The sequence below is a fragment of the Homarus americanus genome, unplaced genomic scaffold (genome assembly GCF_018991925.1).
Source record: "Homarus americanus isolate GMGI-L3 unplaced genomic scaffold, GMGI_Hamer_2.0 scaffold16712, whole genome shotgun sequence".
In the NCBI taxonomy this organism is placed as follows: domain Eukaryota; kingdom Metazoa; phylum Arthropoda; class Malacostraca; order Decapoda; family Nephropidae; genus Homarus; species Homarus americanus.
Genome location: NW_024757794.1, coordinates 10,072,449 through 10,094,519, shown reverse-complemented (window position 1 = coordinate 10,094,519; position 22,071 = coordinate 10,072,449). Strand labels below are relative to the sequence as shown.

The 22,071-nt window shown below is 35.6% G+C and overlaps 1 protein-coding gene across 4 annotated transcripts in view; it reads right to left on the bottom strand.

The window, feature by feature from the left end:
- Nucleotides 1-22,071, bottom strand: part of LOC121857792 (dedicator of cytokinesis protein 3-like) — a 50,935-nt gene that overhangs the window by 9,096 nt on the left and 19,768 nt on the right. For 2 of the 4 annotated variants that reach the window (XM_042354004.1, XM_042354006.1), the window contains exons 19-33: nt 21,342-21,528; nt 20,013-20,158; nt 19,052-19,153; nt 15,027-15,164; nt 10,929-11,207; nt 10,230-10,389; nt 9,701-9,849; nt 8,657-8,742; nt 7,068-7,085; nt 5,687-5,849; nt 4,601-4,843; nt 3,932-4,138; nt 2,773-2,922; nt 1,161-1,319; nt 791-973 (exon numbers count right to left, since the gene is read on the bottom strand). In XM_042354004.1, the coding sequence (XP_042209938.1) occupies nt 791-973; nt 1,161-1,319; nt 2,773-2,922; nt 3,932-4,138; nt 4,601-4,843; nt 5,687-5,849; nt 7,068-7,085; nt 8,657-8,742; nt 9,701-9,849; nt 10,230-10,389; nt 10,929-11,207; nt 15,027-15,164; nt 19,052-19,153; nt 20,013-20,158; nt 21,342-21,528 (2,370 nt within the window). The remainder of the gene's footprint in view (nt 1-790; nt 974-1,160; nt 1,320-2,772; nt 2,923-3,931; nt 4,139-4,600; nt 4,844-5,686; nt 5,850-7,067; nt 7,086-8,656; nt 8,743-9,700; nt 9,850-10,229; nt 10,390-10,928; nt 11,208-15,026; nt 15,165-19,051; nt 19,154-20,012; nt 20,159-21,341; nt 21,529-22,071) is intronic. The other 2 variants (XM_042354005.1, XM_042354007.1) reach the window with 2 other exon arrangements.

Here is a 22,071-nt window from a genome sequence, read left to right as displayed (position 1 = left end):
TCAGTTGCCACACCCATATAAAAACGTAAAGTGAACCCTCACTTTACGCCGTTAATTCAACCCACAGGGTGCCGCGGAAAGTGAGAAACGCGTAAAGTGAACAACATAACATATGGGATTAATTGAAATAGAGACCGGGCCGACCCCCAAACTCCACTTTTTCAGACACAATACCTACGTTGTAGTAAAAATAACTTCTTAATTTTATGATGGTATGCACACACAATTAATAATTAAGAGAAATATCAATAATATTAGGTTTTTTAACACTTACATTAGTAGAAAAGATGGCTGGGCACACGGGGATGGGGGGGTTGGTTCCGAGGCAGAGGGCAGATTATTGGCCCTCACCTGTATCACTTGTATCAATTGTAACACTATCCACCACAGAGGCTTGCAGGGCCTCTTTGTCAAACCCCTCAAAGTCCATATAAGTCCATATCCTCACTATAATTATCACTATCACTGACTTTGGCCGGCTGTGGTGGGTGGCGGGTGAAGAATTCGGTAATGTTTTGATGACTGGGCGACCTTGTGCGCACCCTGCTCGCGCCGCTTACACAACATGGCGGATGGCGGGAGGTTTGGATCCAAAAATGGCACGGCTTGCCAGCTGCTTTCCGCGTAAAGGGGTACACGCACCGCGGAATGTGAGCATTCCGGTTTCGGCAGGGTACCGCGTAAACGTGGAAACGCTGAATGTGGGACCGCGTAAAGCGAGGGTTGACTGTATGTGTACAATAACATGTCAGATTCATAATCATAAAACTGGACACAAAAATAACAGTACCTGAGGATTTGCTCTGTAGTGGATGGTAATCTGTCTGATTTGCTTGTTGTTTCGCTCAACAGTTTCACAGGCGTATTGTGGAGGACACAACTGGTCTACTTTCTGGTCTACTACTTCAAACCACTTGAGAATTCCAGGTAATTCAAACTCTGTCGTGTAAGTAATTCTTTCTATCCACAAATTCTAGGAAAAAAGTACAAATTAATCAAAGCAAAAATATTACTTTAAATATGCCAATCATTATATTATTTGGATTTTGCAAATTTGGTAAGTGAGGTCATTATTTCAGTGACATATGTATACAAATACAAATAAAAGATGATTACATGAAGAAAAAAAAAATCCCCCATAATCATGTATTAACACTTACCTTAAACTCATTATCTTTATCTGCGGGACCACGGTACGTAGGTCTGTCATACACAAAGCGTCGGACCTGATTGTTGGAATAGTATTTCAAGATTCGTTCATCGACCTCTACACCATCAAACATTGGGTTGGGCTCCGATAAAGTATTCACAGCACATATCTGAAAACAATTATGGGAGGAATATTATTTATCTGCAATTGATATCCACTACAGTATATGCAACAGGATCGGCTTTCTACTATTTGTTCGTCTATATACTCATCAGTTTCACCTGACTCTACATTAACAATAGGAACTTTCCTCATAAGCAAGGCCACATGTATAAAATGGCCACATACAAGTACAGTATAGGTAATCACCCATAAACATTCTGCAACTTATCATCTCCACATCATAAAAAATAACTTGACAAATTATCTGAGGCCTTCTATAATGATACAATAAAGGAAGTTACCATGCATTTGCCCTAAGAAACCAGAATGTTTAAAAAGCATAACATCATACAACACCAAGGTCTCTCCTCATTCACACAAGCTGCTGTTTCCCTATGTCCATTCCTTCATTGACAGTACACCCTTCATCCTATCCTTCCTCTCCTTTTTGCTCGCTCTTCCCCTCTCCCGCCTACTGTCCACTTCTGAATTTACATATTTTTTGCAACCCTCTCACTTCTCAATCCCTCAATACATCCATATCAACCAAGCAGACCCTGATCCATTATGTTCATATTGCCATATCTCCTCCTACAGGGGGTCCCCATTATTACGAGTGGGTTCCGTTCCTGAGGACGTTCGTAAGTCGGAACACATGCTATATGCATACCGTACTAACAAAACAATGTTTAAAATCCCACTATATCATACCCTAAGTCCTTATATACATCTCAAATCACTTAATTTAATACAAAAAAGAAACAGAATGACAAAATACAGTAAATGAAAGTAAAAAATAAGTCATCAGGTAAATAAAATACTGCAAATTTAGAGTTTAACCCCGTTCGTATTGGCGGGCGTTCGTAAGTCGTGTGACCTGTATTTACACCATATATTGTTCCTGACCAGGGCCAGCCCTAGCCATTTAGGGGCCCCTCCAACCTTCAAACTTTCCTCTAAACCGCGAGCTGTAGGGTGACCCAGGGACATGCCCCCTAAAAAATTTGAAAATTTGGGGTGTTTGGGACAGCCTTTCCTGCTGTCTGAAAGCAGTTAATAGGAAAAACACTTTAATTTTACTTATATGAGCATGGCCCGGGAAACTCGACAAACATTGCAATGTATATCTCGTGGCGCAGCCATATAACAGTCGGGACTAGGGGACCTCCTTAGCGGTCGGTGCCCTACGCTCTGAGTGTATAGAGAGTATAGGAAGGGTTGGCCCTGCTCTTGAGCATATTATGTATGTTGCTTCTAATCTTCTCCTTCCTCTTGTATCAGGAGTCCATGCTCCACACACCCATATGATAATGCTGCCTCACTAATTCCCTAGATTTACCTATTATGATGCAGTTCTCTCTTTCTCTGATATTTCTCAGATTTAACTAGCATCAGGTTATAAAAAAAAATTCTGAAATATGAATATTCATTCACCATAAAATTCACATAAAAGATCTTACCTGAATGTACTGGCCGTCAGATGAACGTATTGTGTCATCCGGGGGTGTATTGTGAGACAACATCTTTGCTTGTGGAAACTCTGTCTGAATCCGCTGTGTGAAAGCCCCAATCTGCTCATACTCCAAGCCTCGGTAGATGAACAATTTATTCTGAAAAATAGTCATTCATAAAGTATTTCCATACAAAGCTTATGAATAGCTTAAAACAGCTTTATGAATAAATCTCTCTCTCTCCTTAATATTTTTTTCTCCCACTCCAGAAATCTTGAAAATTTTACCGTATATGGATTTATGACTTACTGCCCCTCTAAGTGTACTGACAGATCTAATTGGAATCTGGTTTACTGGATCCTAATAATGAAGAAATCCCTATTTGGACTCTATTCATGAAGATCAATTTTCCTAAGCTTGACAGTAAGTCTGCTTTAATGACAAAACTAATACTGAAGGACCCAGAGAAACAAAAGTCTCTTCTGGGTCTGTGGCTATGCCAAGCAAATTGCTTTGTCAAGCCTTCCCTATCTCACCCTTGGGGCCTTTGCCATTGGGATAACAATGCAGAGCCCAGGGCTATCCTAAGTGTCTGACATTCTATTGATTGATTGATTGATTGGGTAAAAATCTGGCATCGCAGCCTGTGGCCATTTGACACCAAAATGACATTCTATAGGTTGCTCAAATGACAAATACCACCCCCCTAAACCTCCCCACTAAGGAGAGGGAAGTCAATGGGAGACCTTGAAAGGCTAACTAATTCCTTCTACTGTATAACATTCTAGTCTCACCCATTACAATCTACATTCTATTATTCCATAATCACTGCCATTATGCTTTTAATCTTATCCTTTTTAATAAAACCACAACTTTCCATTTAGTGTATGAAGTCACACAAATTATCTGTAGCTATAGCAAAAGGTACAATATTATAACTATACAGCACAAGTACTACTAATACATATTTTGAAAAACAGCTTTACCAAATTTTTTGAAAATTGTTTTTAAATAATTTACTTAAATTTATATTTCAAGCTCAAAATGCTTGAAGAATAGTATAAGTTCTTTTTTCTTTATAATTTAATCTAAAGAGAATTACTGCCCTTAATAAATTGTAACTGATGATTACAGGTAGTATATCAACAAACTTCGATACAGTACTTACCCTGACAAACAATGGAAGCCCAAGGCCATAGAATCCAACTCGGAAGTACCTGTACAGGTATTCATTATCATAGTGTTTTCCACTTAGTATCTTCTCATAGAATGAAGCTTGCCTTCTCAAAACTTCACTGAGTTTCTGGTAATCAAATAAGTGTGTTCGATACTCATTAGCCAGTTCCTCTAAGAGTGGAATGCCTTGTTCCCAGCACTGAAAGACAAAGACTTGTATAATCCTAAGCTTACAGGAAATGAAGCAATAAGTCTATTATTCAATTAAATAGTTCATCAATAGGAGATATACAATAAAATTTAGCAGTATCTTTTTGAGGAACTCAAAACCCGGCATAAGGGTATTAATAATACTGAAGGATGGTTGATGAATGACTGCGATTTTTTTATTTTTTCTATCTTTCAAGCCTTTTCCCGCTTAATGCTTGGTGGTCACAAACAAGTGTTAACACACACAAACATATATTTTACCTTCATTCATTATCATTCATTAATTTTCACAGCACAGCAAAACATGTGTTCTGCCTTGGTGCCCCTTTCCACAAGAAGGCCCCAAATATGGTTTACCCCTGTTGCTTCAAACAAACCAACATCAACCATATGCAGCACAGTTTTATCAACTGACACTGTAGTTCTTTTATATAATATGACATCACCTTACCTTGCCTTTGTCAAAGTTATCAATTATTTTCATGTAAATCTGCTCTTTTCTCCGAGTTTCTGTTTGTGCGGGATACAGATGATCAGCATGTAGCATCCGTTGTGTCCAAGCTAACTGATTTGCATGAAGCTGAAGGGTAAATGCTGCTTCTGTGAAGTTTCCTGCTGGGACATGTAGGTCATGTAACTTGTAAATATAGCGAATGTACATTTCTTGCCGGTTGATCTCATTTTTGTAGAAATTCTGAAAATTAAACATTGTCATGGCATTAACCTGTGAAATTATAAGTCAAGGCTAAAATAATCAGTAGACCATATGTCCTTTCAGAGATGATCAAGTGAAACTGTTTCTGAAGCTACAGACCAGGTAAGCACCATCAGTCGAAAAGAATAAAATTACACGTAACAGAAATAGGAACCCAGAACCTTCAACTCCACAACCATAAAGCCGAAGTGAAACATCACTGAATCTGCAACTAACCTATCCTCTTAACCCCGTCATCATGGGATGCCACTGTTAATATTTCATTTGGCTAACACCACACAATTCAGCACAAGAACCCCCTCCCTTTTTTTTTACCATGGGACACCACTTTTAATATTTTATTTGGCTAATACCAAATAATTTTATTCAGCAAGTGGTTAACCCATCAATTGCAAGTGTACCCTCAGTATGGCATTTTTGTCACATACTGTACTCTGTACTGTGCACTAGTAACAGAAATATTCAGTTACAGTGCTAAACAATAATTTTAAGTTACAACCTTCATCCAGAACAATGTATTTAGTCTCTTACTCTCCATATGCATATCTCTACAAAATACACCACTATGACTCTCTTTCCTCCAGCAATAAGGAACTTTTTGTCCAATGACACATATCACTCAAACTTTTTATACTTTGCTTTCTTTGCCCTAAGTCCAAGATGCATTTCTTAAAATTTATCTCAATCATTCTCCCTTCTTTGATTATTTTTGTGGTAAACTTCATTGTAGTTACAACTCCAACATAAAGATTACACACTTAATCATTTACAAACATAAAACACAATTAATATTTCACTGCTACAAAATGAATTCTTACTTACCAGAAGGTTAACTGTACAGCTCATTCTCTTGTCACAGTTCTCATCACCTTGCATAACATTGCGGTAGTCTAATAATCTCTCCAAAAGACGAGTCACCGAGTTGATGAACGCTGTGCCGCTCTCTCTCCAAACGGGGTCATTGGAGCGAACTCTCTCCAGCAAACTGTTTCAATTATAAAACAAATACATAGAAACATGATGTTACCTTGTATAACATTCCCCAGAAGTAGTAGAATGGCTGATAAGTGTATAGTGTATATATAATGTATACAGTATCACTTAATTTTGGGATATTTGCAACATCTAACAATTCAATTACAATCTGCTTTTTTATAGATAAACAAAACACAAAATACTGTATATATGGGATTATCAACAGTAAAAATTTCAGTGACTACACCCCAAATGTTATAACACATAGTGAATGGATCACCTCCTCTTAATATAATGCCTTTAGACCAGAGATACAGTAAACCTCTCTTAGTTTATAATAGTTGATTATCTAGTGTATGATCTAACTTAAGCTATGCCCTTACAGAACTTATCTAGTTGAAGTAGAGTCACAAAGTACTGTATACATCAAAAACTTGTAATGTGTTCAGATTCATTAAAATGTTCAGAGCCATCACAGCATTCTAAACCTGATCTAAGAGTGACGTATACGAACATGAATACTTTTCTTAGTGAGAAGAGCAGAGTTTGAAAGCCAAATTAAAACTATCAGCTTGATACAGTAAGTGATGTGGAACTGTTGTGTAAAGACAGGAGACTCAATCCAGGTGCATGGTAATCTACATTAACGGCTATGATTCATTTACTGTACAAACCTGTCCGAGGCAATATGTACTGTAAGTGCGGCAAAATGATCTATTCTAAAAAGGATCTGCCTGTTTAAACATTATAAAGGATGTTTAGGAAATAAATTTCATAATTCAGGGGGTGTGTTCCCAAGACATACATGAGGATAAATGACTCCATGATCTTAGTGTCAATACCCCATTGTTTTGGAGTTATACCACATAATTGGGTAGGCGAGGATGGCAACAAGTCTATGGATATACTGTAATACATAAAATAGCATATGATTGTAAATATATTGTACTGTACTAGCAACACTGGATATTTTATTTACACTCCGTAGACTTTATCACATTCCAACCCAACTGTTATGAGTTATAACTCCTAAAATACTGTATAGTGTACAGTACACTATGGTCATGAAGTCATTTATAATAATGTATGTCTCAGGAATACACCCCCAGAATTATGAAACATATTTCTGAAACATCCTGTATAACATAGATTATTACTACAGTACAGTGCTTCAGTAAGATCTAGACCAAAACATGCAAAAGGATAAGAACATTAACTCCCAACTTACACAGCACTTAAATGCTCCCTAGGAGATTATGCATGAAAAACAGAGAAAAATTACTATAAACATGGAAAAAGAGCAAATATGAACTAATATGAAATTGGTAAAAACTTTATATCTTTTTAATACAATCTTGATTCCCATTAATGAGTGCAGTGAGTTATGTATACAGTGGAAACCGGCTGGAGCGTTAAGATTGTAATCGTGAGTGAATAAACTACAGCAATTTCATAGAAGTCATTATTTTTCTTTGACCACAGCACAATTAGATTTATTTTGAGTGAAAGAGGAGGTCTCTAAGGGAGAGCGAATGTCACCCCGTGCTTTCTTTTATCTTTAGAAATAATACAGAAAAATAGATGACATTTTTATAGGAAATGAAATATGGAATAAAATTGTGTATAAACATATGAAAAAAAAATGCTAAATGAGTCTGTAACTGATCACTTAAATGCCAGTGGTAACTTTCTCAGTAAAACAGTATTTAAATCTCTCTGTGGGCCTAGGATGCAAATGTGTGTGTTTTCTTTTTAGGCCTACACCTCCTGCATAATACCAACATAATAAAATGTCAAGAAACTTCCACAAGTAGATGAACAGATGTGTTTGTTAATTCAATGTGTTTTTTTTATACAGTTATCCTCAAACAACTTTACAATATTCTGGCAGCCACACCTCCCAAAAGAAAACACTAAACCAAAAATGAAAAAAAAAAAATAGAGAAAGAAAGGGAAGGAGAAACAGATTGCTCTTGAACTAAACCAATTTTTACTATTTAATTGTTAAAATACTTGAGCACAGCTGTCATTATGAGGGGTACAGAAGCCTAACACCCTGAACCAACCAGTTCCCACTGTATACAGTGGCAGTATATAGAGATACTGTATATATAAGTTTATTATGAAATACATCCCAGAATGTTGTGTTAGACTTATGGCATAACAGGGTAAGGGATAGAATTACAAGGGAACCATAGATATTTTACAAAAAAAAGGAAAGAGGTAATGGGAATATGATTAATTCAACAACTGTGGAATCAAAAAGATATCAAGGGTATTACAGTTGTATTTCAGTAGATGTTGCATGTTAAATTTTTTAAATAATGTCACTAATACTTTCTGACAACAAAGTATCATACAATATCTATCACAAAGCTAAATTTAAGCTGATTAATATTCATTTTCAAAGTTTATAAGACTTAAGAATTCTAAATTTAAGAAACTCTCCTACAGTCATGGAACACCTACCAAAAGTAACCAACATACAACCATCCTGAACCGGCAGGAGGTAATGTATATAAACAGAAAGCCAAGATGATTTACTTAAGTTTTATGGGAAAATAATTAAATTTTGGGAAAACTAATATACATTCAATTCATACGTGAGTCAGCTGCTGTTGCCCCTCTACAATTATTCTTCTACAATTTTGTTTCCTTTCTCACTTCCTTTCCATTAGCTGCGTGTGTATAACATGAGGTCCCATTATTTCATATTTTCATTTATTTATTCTATATTTTTTTTTCATATTATGTGTGTATGTGTGGGTGGACGTGTCTGTGTTACTTAAAACAAAACTGAGCAGCACCAACACTCACATGGTGTTAAACAGTTGACGGTACTCATCATCACCCTTGTTTTCACTGACTAGGATGTCCAGCTTATCTATCAATTCTGTTTCAACCTGTAAAACATAAAGTGAGTTCTAAAACCTCAACCCTTAACACACATATGGATTAATATGTATCAACACTTGAAAATAGGCCTTAGCATACAAGAATTTTTTATCTTCATTGAAAATCCATGGAAGAAAAAGTAGAAAAAAAGAGAAAATTATAATACCAGCTATAAATTTTTGTCATAATATATTTTAAACTGGCTTTTTTCAGAGTTGAATGTTTTTTCCTTCTATGATGCTGGGAAGGTGACTTGATAGAAGAGTAAAGAGAGAATATCCATTTATTTGCTGTCATTCAATTTTACTCTCATAACAGATGTGTTCTGCCATAGTGTTCATCTTCAACATCAAGGCCCTAAGATGTCCTTCTGGTTCATATCAATTGCTTCACACAACCCAGCATCACCCAGCTTTCATAGCTGATAAACACTGAGAGGTCTCCTCAGGAAGAAGTTTAACATACTTGTTGACAACACAATTCAGCATTATGTGTTAACCCTTAACATGAGTTGAGTAACAAAAACCTAACTTGAATGTAAAACAAATTCCCAGAACTGCAACCTCAGTGTGAGTCATTCTAAAACATATCATAGGCTTATTGTTATCCTGCATAGGTGCTAGCCAATTTTACATGACCTGCATGGAGCAAGGTCTGGTCTCACAAATAAAGTAATGCAAAAAATATAACCTGAGGTACAGTGTTTGTGATATAAATGATCACAAACTTCAGTGCAAAGACAGACCCAAGCTCACCATCCAAATAGACTCGCAAGTAATGGAATATGTATAAAAACCTTACAATTTGATCAAGGCAAAGTGGAAACCGGCTTTACTAAAATGATAACACCTATACCTGTCAATAACCAGTTGACAAATCCCAGAGATTCCAAAATTATGGTCAATGCAGTACTTAGCTTGCATATAAAAACAAACTACACTGAAAATTTCATTAATACTGTAGTACCTGTTTAAAGCTACCCTTTGCCTGCTGCTCTGCCTGCATCATATCAAAAAAGATAGGCAGAGTGGCCTTCCGAAGCTCTGGTTCAGGTACCAGAGTCACTTCAAGAAATGGGCCCACCATCCCTGGGATGAAATGCAGACGATGATCATCTGAAAGTAACATGAAAAGTGGGCATTAGAAACAGTGGGTCCCAACCTTTTCAACAATAACTCAGGGAATCAAAACTAGGGACACAGTGCAAGTGCATAAAATTTATGCACATGCAAAAAGAACACTCCAAAAGTTAATTCAAAACTCAGTGGGACGGCTGAAATTGCATTTTTTGCTACCAACTGGGGTATTTAAATTGTATTATTGATAAGCAGCATTAGTTCATATGGTTTAAACTCTGGCACTCTGCTATATCAGAAAAGTGCCAGCTTGGATGAGTAGTTAACTTGGTACTGTATAGGGGTATTTGGAAAAGTACTTTTAAAGAAAAGACAAAAAGACCAATACTGTAGCACATTCTCAGTTAATTGACACTCACCTAATTCACGCCACATAGAGAGAATCTGGAACCCCATCAGAACTCTCATGTCATTATAACGTTCCAACACCTTGTGTCTCTTTTGTTGTGAGAAACGTTCTAATTGTAAGCAAGGCTGAGTTAAAAATCCCACTGCGAGATTCAGGTAACTGCTCCAGAGCTGAAAACCCCAAAATAAAGACTCATTACTTAATCATGTTAAAAATATAAATAAAATAAATAAATAAATAATATGCTTGCATTTTTATTGTTGAAAAAACTGCTGAGAAGATTGAGCACTGCTTTATCTTTATCTCTTATGACTCTAACTACACTGTATAAGACACTATATTTTGTGAGGGAGTCTCATTCAATGGGTGCACATGAACAAAGGGTTCATAAACAATTCTAGATGACCAAACTGCTCACAAAGAATGATCTAATCCAACATTATAATCAACTAACAGATTAACAGATCCCTTGCATGTTTTCTCTTGTCTTTTTTTTAATGGAACACTGCAAGCAGAATTGAGAAAGGCTATTGTGACCAATAAAACAATATGAGTGCCATAGAAAAAGGCAGCTTCATGAAGTAATTATGATCAGAGATGATACAAACATGTATACTATAGATTATCAACCATGTTCACAATCGATATATGAAGCCACACAAAACTATTTATCAAACATCTCAATTAATCAATAAAATGTGTTACTAACCTGGTTGTCAAATCTTCCTTGCTTAAGAAAAATAGAAATTAGTGGCTGTGCAATCTCTTGCATCGCTGCTAAAATGGTGTAGTTGGTAACCATGCGCATGACAAACCAGTCACTGGCAAATATTGCTGCTCTTACAAGGTCAGCAAGTAAGAGAATTATTGAATGAAGAAGACGTCGTAAATGGTTGGTTCCTGAGGTCATGTGAGCTTCCCACAATTTTGAGTAATGGAACTCTCCCATCAGTTGTAAGATGCCCATCAAACATGCCACAAGTGTCCCCTGTGAAAATAAACATGATAAAATATCCCGTATATACACAATTTTCACAATTATTTAATCATAAAAATTATCATTAACCTCTATTTCTCTATTTTTGGTTAACTATCAAGTAAATGAATTAGGTTCAGCTTTAGCACCGAGATAAAGCTACAATAAGAACTAAAAATCAATAGTATGATGTGTATGCAACTCATTCACAAGTAACAATGATCTCTCTCACACACACATGCATACACCCACACCCACACACACACACACCGATAAAACAAAAATGTGCAGAAGGGATAAAACAAGACATTCAGAAAAGGGAATCTGAAGAGAAAAAAAGAAAAACAAAGGATAATAGAATAGAATAATTACCACATAGAGATGAAGTAAATGTGGCTAAAGGTAAGAAACATCAGTGTGAGACGAGGCACAGTACTGCATTGGTAACACAGTCGTCCCTCGCTAGTGTCAAAAGATGGCTTCCTCAAGAAACACAGTAGTACCGTATTAGCAATATCAACATTTGTGAATTATTTTTCAATGGTACATAAGGGGATGCATTCTAAAACCTCCACCAGATCCCCTACTGTCCACATACAAACATACAAAGAGTAATAGATAATCACATTCTGGACAAATTTATGTAAAGCACAGTTAGCACTGGATTAAATGCCATTACCAGTCTGTACACTCGGTAAAAAACTCCTGTTACAATTATTGTGCAAAACAAAATGACACCACGAATGAACTTTTTTTTATAAAGGCCCATGAGGCATACTGTTACTCATCAATCATATTACAACAAATTAATTTTATATTTTGAGTGAATAAATAAATTAGGCATACCATAATAAGTAGAAAATGTCTCACAATCATGCCTACCAACCCTAGCGAGGCAACAGGATTGAAAGATACTTTTTTTACTGAGTGTACACAATGTACTTTTTATGTACACCTCAAAACCATATTTCTCCCCAGGTTAACTATGCAGGCTATGTCAGTACATACCAGTAAGTGTCTAAATGAAGAATGTGGTTGCAATACTAAATAAAGCACTTGTACTGTATTTTATATCTAAATACTGTATCTTAATCTGGTGAGTTTGCTCTGAAAATGGTAATTCAAAGAACAAATTACTATTTTCCAGATAAAAAATGTGCTGGAGGGGATATCAGTGTGCATATATTACATAAGCTCTGGTGCGGTTGTACACTACATGTGTATGACAAACAAAACACTCAGATTACCAAACAGTATAGATTTATAGTGTTTCAATATCTGAATATCTGATGGGTTAATATTAAAAATATATAATTTATACAATATATTACAGTAATATTGTTCTTTATACAGATGTTCAGGGGGGAATAATAGTGAGTGAACAGTACATAAGCTAAGTGGTGAGGGTGTACAAATACTGTATGCTTATCTAACAAACACAATTGGATTACCAAATATTGTATACATTTATACCTAAACAGCCTTAGGACATTTTCATTGATTGGTATTGACAAAAATATAGTTGCCACTGTAGCTGGAGTAAGATTTTCTGTTAAAAGTTTTTCTTCCACTTCAAATCACCTCACTTTGAGGTCCAAATCCAATGATATTGCTTTTCATTCCCTTGTGGCATATTTCCTATAAATTCCAGTTAAAGATCTTTTCTAAACATGTTGCCCTTTCAATAATGAGTGAAACACAGGAATAAGTTACTAGAACAATACCATACCACTTGTGACTGTGTAAACAGAATGTGAACAAACCCACAACATAAAAGACTAATGTAAACAAAGTATGAAAAGACTTAAAGTAGAGCCAGTGATGTGTGGTATGAAATGAACTTTTGAAAAATTATTTATTGAATTCAGTATTTTTACTACTGTATGTATTTTTTGGACCTCCACTCCTAGCTCATGACTTTTCCAATTTCTTTCCCAATTGTTTGTGTGCAAATCATCCGAGGTATTTAAAAAGTTTTGGTGTCAGAAAGTAAATAATTCACCTGATAATTTACAGTTAAAGATGCCTGCATTTGCGAGGAACGACTGGTACAGTGAAACACTAACATAATGTGGTGCCTTGGGGTCTATAGAAATCTACTGTGTTATAAGTGAAACTACACAGCTGGTGGGCAATATTAATTTTAGTTGACATATTGGATTGGTTAAATTTGTAAATAAATAAAAGTATTGTGGGAGATAAAAACAATTACAAAAAATACATTTACAAATTAAGTTAATTTACTTTCATGTTGAAGTCCTTTGCAATATTTCATGATCTTATATTACTTAGTTTGCTTTATCAATATATTTCTAGTGTTCGGTGTATTTAAATGAAAAGCCTGGGAAGTGATGGAGATTCTGTGCCCCTCTTTTCACCTACGTATACTTTATTAACAACTAAAGGCCAAATGGACTCATAACTGTGCCATTTTTAGCTGCTTATTTACACCTCCAAATTGAAGACTATAGTTGCACGTTTAGCCTAATGATAGGATTTTAGGACCAATCCTTTGTTTAATTTTTCTTGGCTTCTGAAGTGGTTCTGTGAGTGACTCTTATAGGTAATACCAAAGAAAAACTGAATACATTACTGTACTGTATAGGAAGCAATGCTGAGTTAAAAGCTAGTGGCAAAGGTATTTCAACAGGAATATGATCTGAGTTAAAGCATTTATGAAAATATTACTCAAGACAAAGGGAAGCAGAACGGTGGCACTTCCTCTTCAAGGGAGTGTTCCACAATAGTAAGTGCAGTACTAAAGTAGTAACAGCAACAGGTGGCCAAGCACTTCACAATGTTTGAGGGAGGCTTCATTGCCAGTGAAGGTTGGGTGTACCACTTTAGGTAGTGACAAGGCCTCCACAACAGGAAAATAAGTGCATGGGATGAGATGAGAAGCCTTGTGTCAGTTAACAGATCCTTACATGGATCACTCTTCAAGTTTAGCCTTTCCCCACAATTAATCCAATATTGCAAGGATTTACTCTATGGTCTAGAAAAAGAGTAAAAACTCCAAGAAATGGTAAAAGACACAGCTGTTGAACCAAACTGATTTTCCCATCTAACTGTAAGACACAGTCACTTTGATAATCCACACAATTGATGATGGTGGTGATGATGATGACATCAGTTGTATCCTGAAGGGTACAGGAAATAACCTCAACATCCACTTGGTTTCCTTTGTATTAGATGAGAGATTTTAAACATTTAAATTTAATTTGAAGATGTTTCAAATAATCAGGAGGCTCCTTGGAATTTGTATTTTCAGATTTTTTTATCTTAAATTCAAATTGATGAAGTTACACTACATATCCGATTCACTGATGAAGAAATCCTATAAATAAATTTTCTTTGTTTTACCAAACCTATTTATTTTCCATTGCATATGTTGTTAAATACTTCTAATAAATGGAGTTAAAGGCATAAAAATTCCAAAGAATACAATGTTTGGAGATGAGGGAGTAAAGAAACACACTTCTGAATTACTGCTTGTTAGATTGTAAATCAATAAACCTAAGTCAGTTATCATGCTGTACAAAAATATAAAGTACTGTACTCCACACATTGAACTTTTACCTGTATGATGATGACTAAGAGTGTTGCTACTCAGTCATCATCATTATTCTTACAAACACTGACTTTATGGCTAGTGTTAATGACATGCCAAGCCAACCTATTCTTTTGCTGTTATCCATAAATGCGCTACCAAATAACATAAAGAGGATGTATTTTAGTCAAGCTCAAGAGCTCAACAGGTAAATGGTAATTCTAAAATAGTTAATATCACTACACTTTGGCATTCAAACTGGTAGAAGATTGAAAAAATACCCGAATGTCCTCCTGCAAGGAAGGAGTCATAGAGAGACTGCCCAGCACTAGTGAGGCATGAGTGGGAACAAATTTGTTCTTCAAGGCCATTAGAAGCTGCGTCAGATCCATCACATCGGGTATTAATGTACTGCTGCCCTACAAAAAGGCATTAACTAGTATGAAGTGGGTTAACCTTTTCTAATTGGGGTTTAAATCATCATAGATGGCACTGTACACATGTACCTGTATTAAGAAGAAATTACATAACTGTACAGCAGAACCTCTCAAGTGTGCCGACTCTTGGGATCAAGAGTGTCGCGAACTTAATGAATTTATGAACTAACAAGTGACTTGTGGATGTACAGGTAATGGACCTTGAGACCATGAACACCTACACTGTATCAGGTATAGGCAACATGTACATATAGGCTACATGGCAACAAACACAAATTATCACATACAGTATTTAAAGCAGTTTATGGTACGAACATGTTTCAAGTGATCCTAAGAGTTCGTATACAGGCATATACAGCATCAAAAAGATGGAGAACAAAGTACAGTAGCTACAGCATAATCTACACTAATTGTTCAAAGAGCTGGACCACTGCACAGAAAAAGATAGAGATGTGAATGTACAGGTATAAATGCCAACATCCATAATATACCTATTAAAAGGAAAATCTGGTACTTATTGGTACATTTAAACTGGTAGAGAAGGTGGGAACCATATTTGAATGTGAAAAATGCTGAGAAAATGTTCATAAATCGCATCTGGTGAGGCTTCAAGAGTTAAATGTCTATCAAGAGCCTACAGTGTCTTTCATTTCATACATCTTTCAGTTTTTGACCGTGAATTTTTTTTCCATTATCTGGTAAAAATATGTTCAAGTTTAATCACATGAAAAATGTGGTTGTGTGTCAAATGCTGCTTCTCATGTCTCACCATATGTTGATCAGCTGCTGCCTCACATTCACTGTTATTTATGTATAATTTATAACACTCGTTTATTATAGATAAAAGAAGATACCTTTACAGTACCTATATTTTGTACTGTTCAGACTCTTGTGATACTAAAAAAAAATAAAAATAAGATATCAGTACTCGACATTAAGTGGTTTTATATGCATCCCTATTTCACATTACAAATATGAGTTAAACAATTCATTAATGAAATTTTTATTATCTTTAACTTTGTTGAAAAATGAAAATTAATGTATTTTTAGGAAATTGTAATGTAAGTCAATTCTTAAGAGAAAGAAATGCAAACTAAGGTGTTCTGTGAGTTTTCAATCAACAAACTTGAGAGATTCAGCTGTATGATCATATTTTAGTTACAGATTAAGGACTTAAACTTTACTTGATACTGCCTAATATTAGGCTATCAAGAGTAATATCATAAAGTCTTATACCATTACTGTCTGCGAACAGTGTACAGTATTGCCAATAAAATAAAATTAATTTGCAGGAAATTCTGCTGAGAAAAATAAATAATGTACCGGGTAAGTTGATTCTGAAGAATTCTAAAGACAAACAGAAATAAACAATTAAAAAAAAAAACAATTAGGTAACCCTGAAATCTCTTTTCTGACAGAGTCTGGATCCAGGAGGCCTCATAACACAGAGCCGATTACAGTGCCAGCCAGGATGAATCTGTTCATCCACTTTGGACACACTAATCACCCTTCCCTCCTCATCACACTATCAACTTCCATCAGCACACAACATGTTGAAGCTATTGCCTATCATCTTTGAATAAAGGCCAATTAGCCATTTTCTCATTCAGTTCCAGCCCTACAAATAAAAAAATTCTGGTGTCCAAAGGAGCTCAACATTTAGCTTTTGTAAAACATAAGCAGATTAGGGAAGTCTGTCGACTGTGACTGTCGTCCCAGACTCTCAACCAAGAACTTAAATACAAAAGGGCAGATTGGCCTGTAATCAAAGATGGTGGACGGTAGCCTTAGTCTGTTGTGTGTCGACTGGGCAAACACAGCTTTAATAAGACCATCAGCCTTTAGGGGCAGCCATTGTGCCAAGGCCCCCCCACATCTCATAAGAATGGAAAGGTAAATAGTATATCCAAAATATGATAAAAGATTAAACCTGGCTGGTAGGATGGAGGGCTTGTTTAAGGACATAGACCCCACCATAACCAGCCACATATTATAAGTGCCACATGGTGTAGTGAAAACCAGAAAAGTGATGACTCAGGGCAAGAAGAGGACTCAATACAGTACATACATAAATCTTTTAGTTACAGAACTTTAAGTTTGTAAGATTACCAAAACAACTAAACAAATACATTCAATATACAGTATATAAAAGGAATATGTTATAAAACTAGGAGTTATTGAAGGAAGTGAGAACTATGGTGTTTCTCATCAAAAAGAAGAAAAAAGAAAGAATGTTACTGTTAATTTTCATGTACAGTAATGGCACCTGAAGTTTTGGATTATAATATTTAGGAAAATCTGGAGGAATTACATCGGATAATACAAGAAGGAAGATTGTGGATAATGTATGGTGGAATCTACTTCATCTGTCTGGTGAACTCAATATGTGCAGTCAATTGATATGAAGAACTGTACTTAGTGTGATGGTTAGGGATTAAATTTGTGTACTGTATTTCTCCTTCAAGATAATAATAAGAAATGTGCGCGCGTGTGTGTGTGTGTGTGTGTGTGTGTGTGTGTGTGTGTGTGTGTGTGTGTGTGTGACTTCTACTTGTTATTTCAGCCATTTCCTGTTACTTTCTATACTCATCTTTCTCATCTCTCCCCTTCCATCCCAAACAACTGGGAAAAGGAGGAGAGATGACATAGACACAGAAATTTTTAGATATTAGCAAATGGGACACAAAGCAAAAAATAAATAAAATAAGCACTACTGTCTATATGTCACCCTGGTGTTTCCTTTATGAAAAACAGATTACCAAGTACTAAATTTCAATTTAATTTCATATATGATTAATCTTAAAATCCATAACAACATAAAACTAAGTATTGTATTATTGTAGGTATTTTTTCCCCTCTGTTCAACTCTCTGTCCATTAAATAGTCTGTGTCTGTCCCATAGTAGCTTCCTTTACCACTGAACTCTTACAAATTGATGGTACGACGACAATTCATTTCCATCTGTATGGTGGGTGTTCAGTTTCTTTATCAAATTGTCTGTTTTAATATCCTCAATAACCAAATCTTTCAAATTATGTACCTTTGAGTCGCTTGGCACCATTATGAGGTGTCTGTGAGTCAGTATGCATCATTATGAGCACCTGCGAGTCACTTATTATTATTATTGGCACTTACGAGGCACTTGATGTCATTATGAGTCACCTGGGGTGATGATGCACACAATACTTTACTAAGCAGTCATGTGGGGTCATCATTGTAAGCACTCAGCATCATTATGAGCACCTGTGATACAGTTTGGGTAAATAAGAGCACCTGTGAGTCAACTGGCATTATTATGAGTACTGGTAAGTCATCTAGCATAATTATGAGCACTCAGGATCATAATCAGCAACTGTGAGTCATCTGCCATCATTATGAGCACAAACTACAGTAATAAAATTATAACCACCTAGTGTCATTACAAGGGCCTGTTATTCATGAGGGGTCACTGGAGTTAATAAGAAAATCTGTGGGTGTGTGAGAGGCAGTGGGATATCCAGATGCCTTGAGTAGCAGGTGAGTTAATAAGTGTTGAAGAGGTCCATAAATACAGGAAGAATTCAGCCAAGAGTGCCAGTACGGCTTCTTTTTTTTTTTTTTTTTTTTTTAAGAATTCCCTCTGCAACCTTGACCTTATACCTGATGATTACCAAAATCAATAGGTTCTGTATATGGAATTTTACAGAAATGCCCAAAGTAGAATTGAAGTTATCTATTGGGACAAGGTTGTACCCACAGGTAAATAAATAGATGAACAGGTGGGTGGATGAAAAGCACAAATAACTATATCACCCCCTAGATGCCTCTTTGGATAGGGGTGATAAAAATTGTTCTCAGTAATAAAGAAAAAGTTGGAAAACTGTACTTACTGAGCTGGGTGCAGATCTTTCCAGGGTTAAGATGACTTGAACAACAACATCAAAGAGTGTGAGCATTATCATTTCAACATCCTGGTGTAAGGTTGGAGGTAGCTAAAAATAAGGAATAATAAAAACTTTTAAGATTTACCTCTAATCTCCTTTTAAGTACGATTTTTTAATTTTGTATTACTTTTCTTCAATAATTTATTCCATTCTATACAAATACCAACATAAATTTTATTACTGTACTTAAAAATACAACAAGATTTTCCTTTTCTTTCACACCTTTAAACCCCTTCCCACTGAAATGTAGAATGACTGGAATCAACAACAAATACTCACACAGACTAGACCTTCTATAACTGTTATTCATTCATACTTCCTGCTGTGAAATATGTGTTCTCTTAAGGGAGTTACTTGCTTTCTAAAACAAAACCTCAAGTATATATCTGGTTTACCTGTCACTTCCCTCAAGCAAGCATCACCCATCAGAAACATGTCTTCTCCCAAACATTACTCAATGCCAGGTTCTCCTATCATCCCTGCATATAGCTACTGTATGTCCTGGATGTCCATACCCCTATTACCTAGTTACCTTTCTCATCTCATCCTTAAACCCTCTTAGTCCTACCATCCACTTTTTAACTAAATTCTCTTCTTACCAATATTTCAATCCCCATTCTCTTATTATGGCCACATCACTTTAGCAAAGGCTGATCAGCTCCTGTTAAATACTACTTTCACTTCCACTTTTTATTTTTGTGTTCTGTATTCTTTACAGCCTATTCATCTCACATATTGCTTTATAGCACTTATACCAATCACTTCTAATTTACTTCTTCCTCTTGCATTCAGTCGATGTTTACTCCTATATATTAATGTTGACTCCTCTAATCCCCAACACATCTCCATTTGTCATTCAACAACACTACCACTCCTTTCACTCTTATCAATAAGAAATATAACTTACCTTACTGGGAGAATACTTCTTGATGTGCTTGTGAGTGAGAATAACAATGTCTGAGAGAACTTCCCCACATAACACCAGTTCCAGGCGGCTATCCATGTGTTGCCTTAGATGTGTACATATTGTTTCCAAGAGTAACCCTCGACCCTCTGAAAATTATATAAAAAATTGGCCATAATAATAATAATAATAATAATGTAAAAATAACAATAACAATAATATCAGCCTATAAGATACAGTGTCTCGAGAATAAAGCAAATGGAACTATTTATTTGATGGCAATATTCATAAGGTGGTTTTGCCAATTAGAAAATGTTATTTCATTGTGTCAACTAAGGAACTAGGGTGTCATTCTAAATTATTGCACATAAATTATGATGATGACAGACTTCTGTAAAGTTGATCACTATAAAAAGCAGTGTTTGAGTCATTACATACTGTACATGGCATGGGGTTAAACAGTTGTGTGGCAAAAGAGCAACAGACACCAAGGCTTTCACTTGATTGATGATACAATCCTGAAAATGATTTTGGGTCTTGAAGAAGAGGGAGATTATGATAATGATCATGAGGAAATGAACAGCCTTTTAAGTGATGTTCCAAGCTCTAGGAACCTTATGAAATCTGTGATGTTCAGTGGATTGAAAAACATGATATGGATCCACAAGATGAATAGCTTCTTATTCTGTGGTTAACATGATGACAAGATGCCAAATACCGGGAAACAAAATGGAGAAAAGAAAATTTTTGTAGGTTTTTCAAACCTACTCAATTGAAACTGAATCTGATAAGGAAGATTTAATCCCCAAGTTTCATAAGTCATCAACTGTTATCTTCTTTGGATTCCCTCACTATTTTAATGTCTAAAATAATGCCACCATACAAGTCCTCACCTTTAAAGAAAGTTGAATTCCGAATATGCAAAGTTAATTTAGATGAATCACTGAATGAATTTTATGAATGGTGTGAAAGCCTGTGGTTTGAGTCAGTGAATTTTGCAAGTACAGTACAGTATAAATGGTACTGTATGCTTCTCAGTCATCCCTTTTTCAAAATTGGCTGAGATGATGACAGTTAAGAGTTAAAATCTTTAAGACCAAAAATAAGTATTGTATGTACCTAATGTTTTAGGTTCAAGTTACTAAGGCCCAATGCAACCATAATATATGTCAGTATATTCTCAAGTTTGTCACACTGTTGATCCTGAAGGTATATGAACTTGAGGGGCTCTACTGCATTACCTAAACCTAGTTATATATTCAACATACTGGTAAATATTCTATAATAGCATGCACAGTAAATTACACCTTTGTTCATTATTGTCAAACCAACCATCATCATCAAATATTGGAGAATTTATGGAATTCTTCATGGCATGGAGCTTGGCCTTTGTCAGGTCTCGTGTGCTTTCCACCGGTGTGGCATTAAACAAATTACTGAGGTGGTTAGCAACTTCTCCAGGACTTAAAACACGACAGAGTTGATCACACGCTCCTTGGAGATGTTCCAGTAATGTTACCTGTGGAAAAAAATTGATTGATCAGAATGCAGCATATCCCCTGACACTAAAGCATGGTTATTGTTAGAGAGAACATTAGAAAGGTGAAAATTTATCTAAGTTTCTACTTTATTCAATGTTAGAATTCTAAAAGCTAGCCAGGACTCAGGGGCCTGGTGCTTTAACCTGTAGACTTGCTGGTTATACAGAGTTGGTCACTCCACACATACATCATAAATCTTAGTTTGCAGAAATGAGAGAAAAGTATTTTGCAAAAGTTAAAAAACTAAATATGTTATCATTTTTATTTTACTTGTAGTAGCAAACTTATATCAAGATCATACAACGTTATAAAGGTATAATATATATACACATACAATACACACATACATATGGTATATCATTCACACCAAAATAAATAAATAAAGAAGAAAAAATAGAGTACCGTAATGTGTTTTTACTCAATATACATAAAAATGACCAATACTGTACATGAAATAAGAATAAAAAATATGGCAAAGAAAACTGACAATGAAAATGTACTAATTCTAAACAAGGCCATAC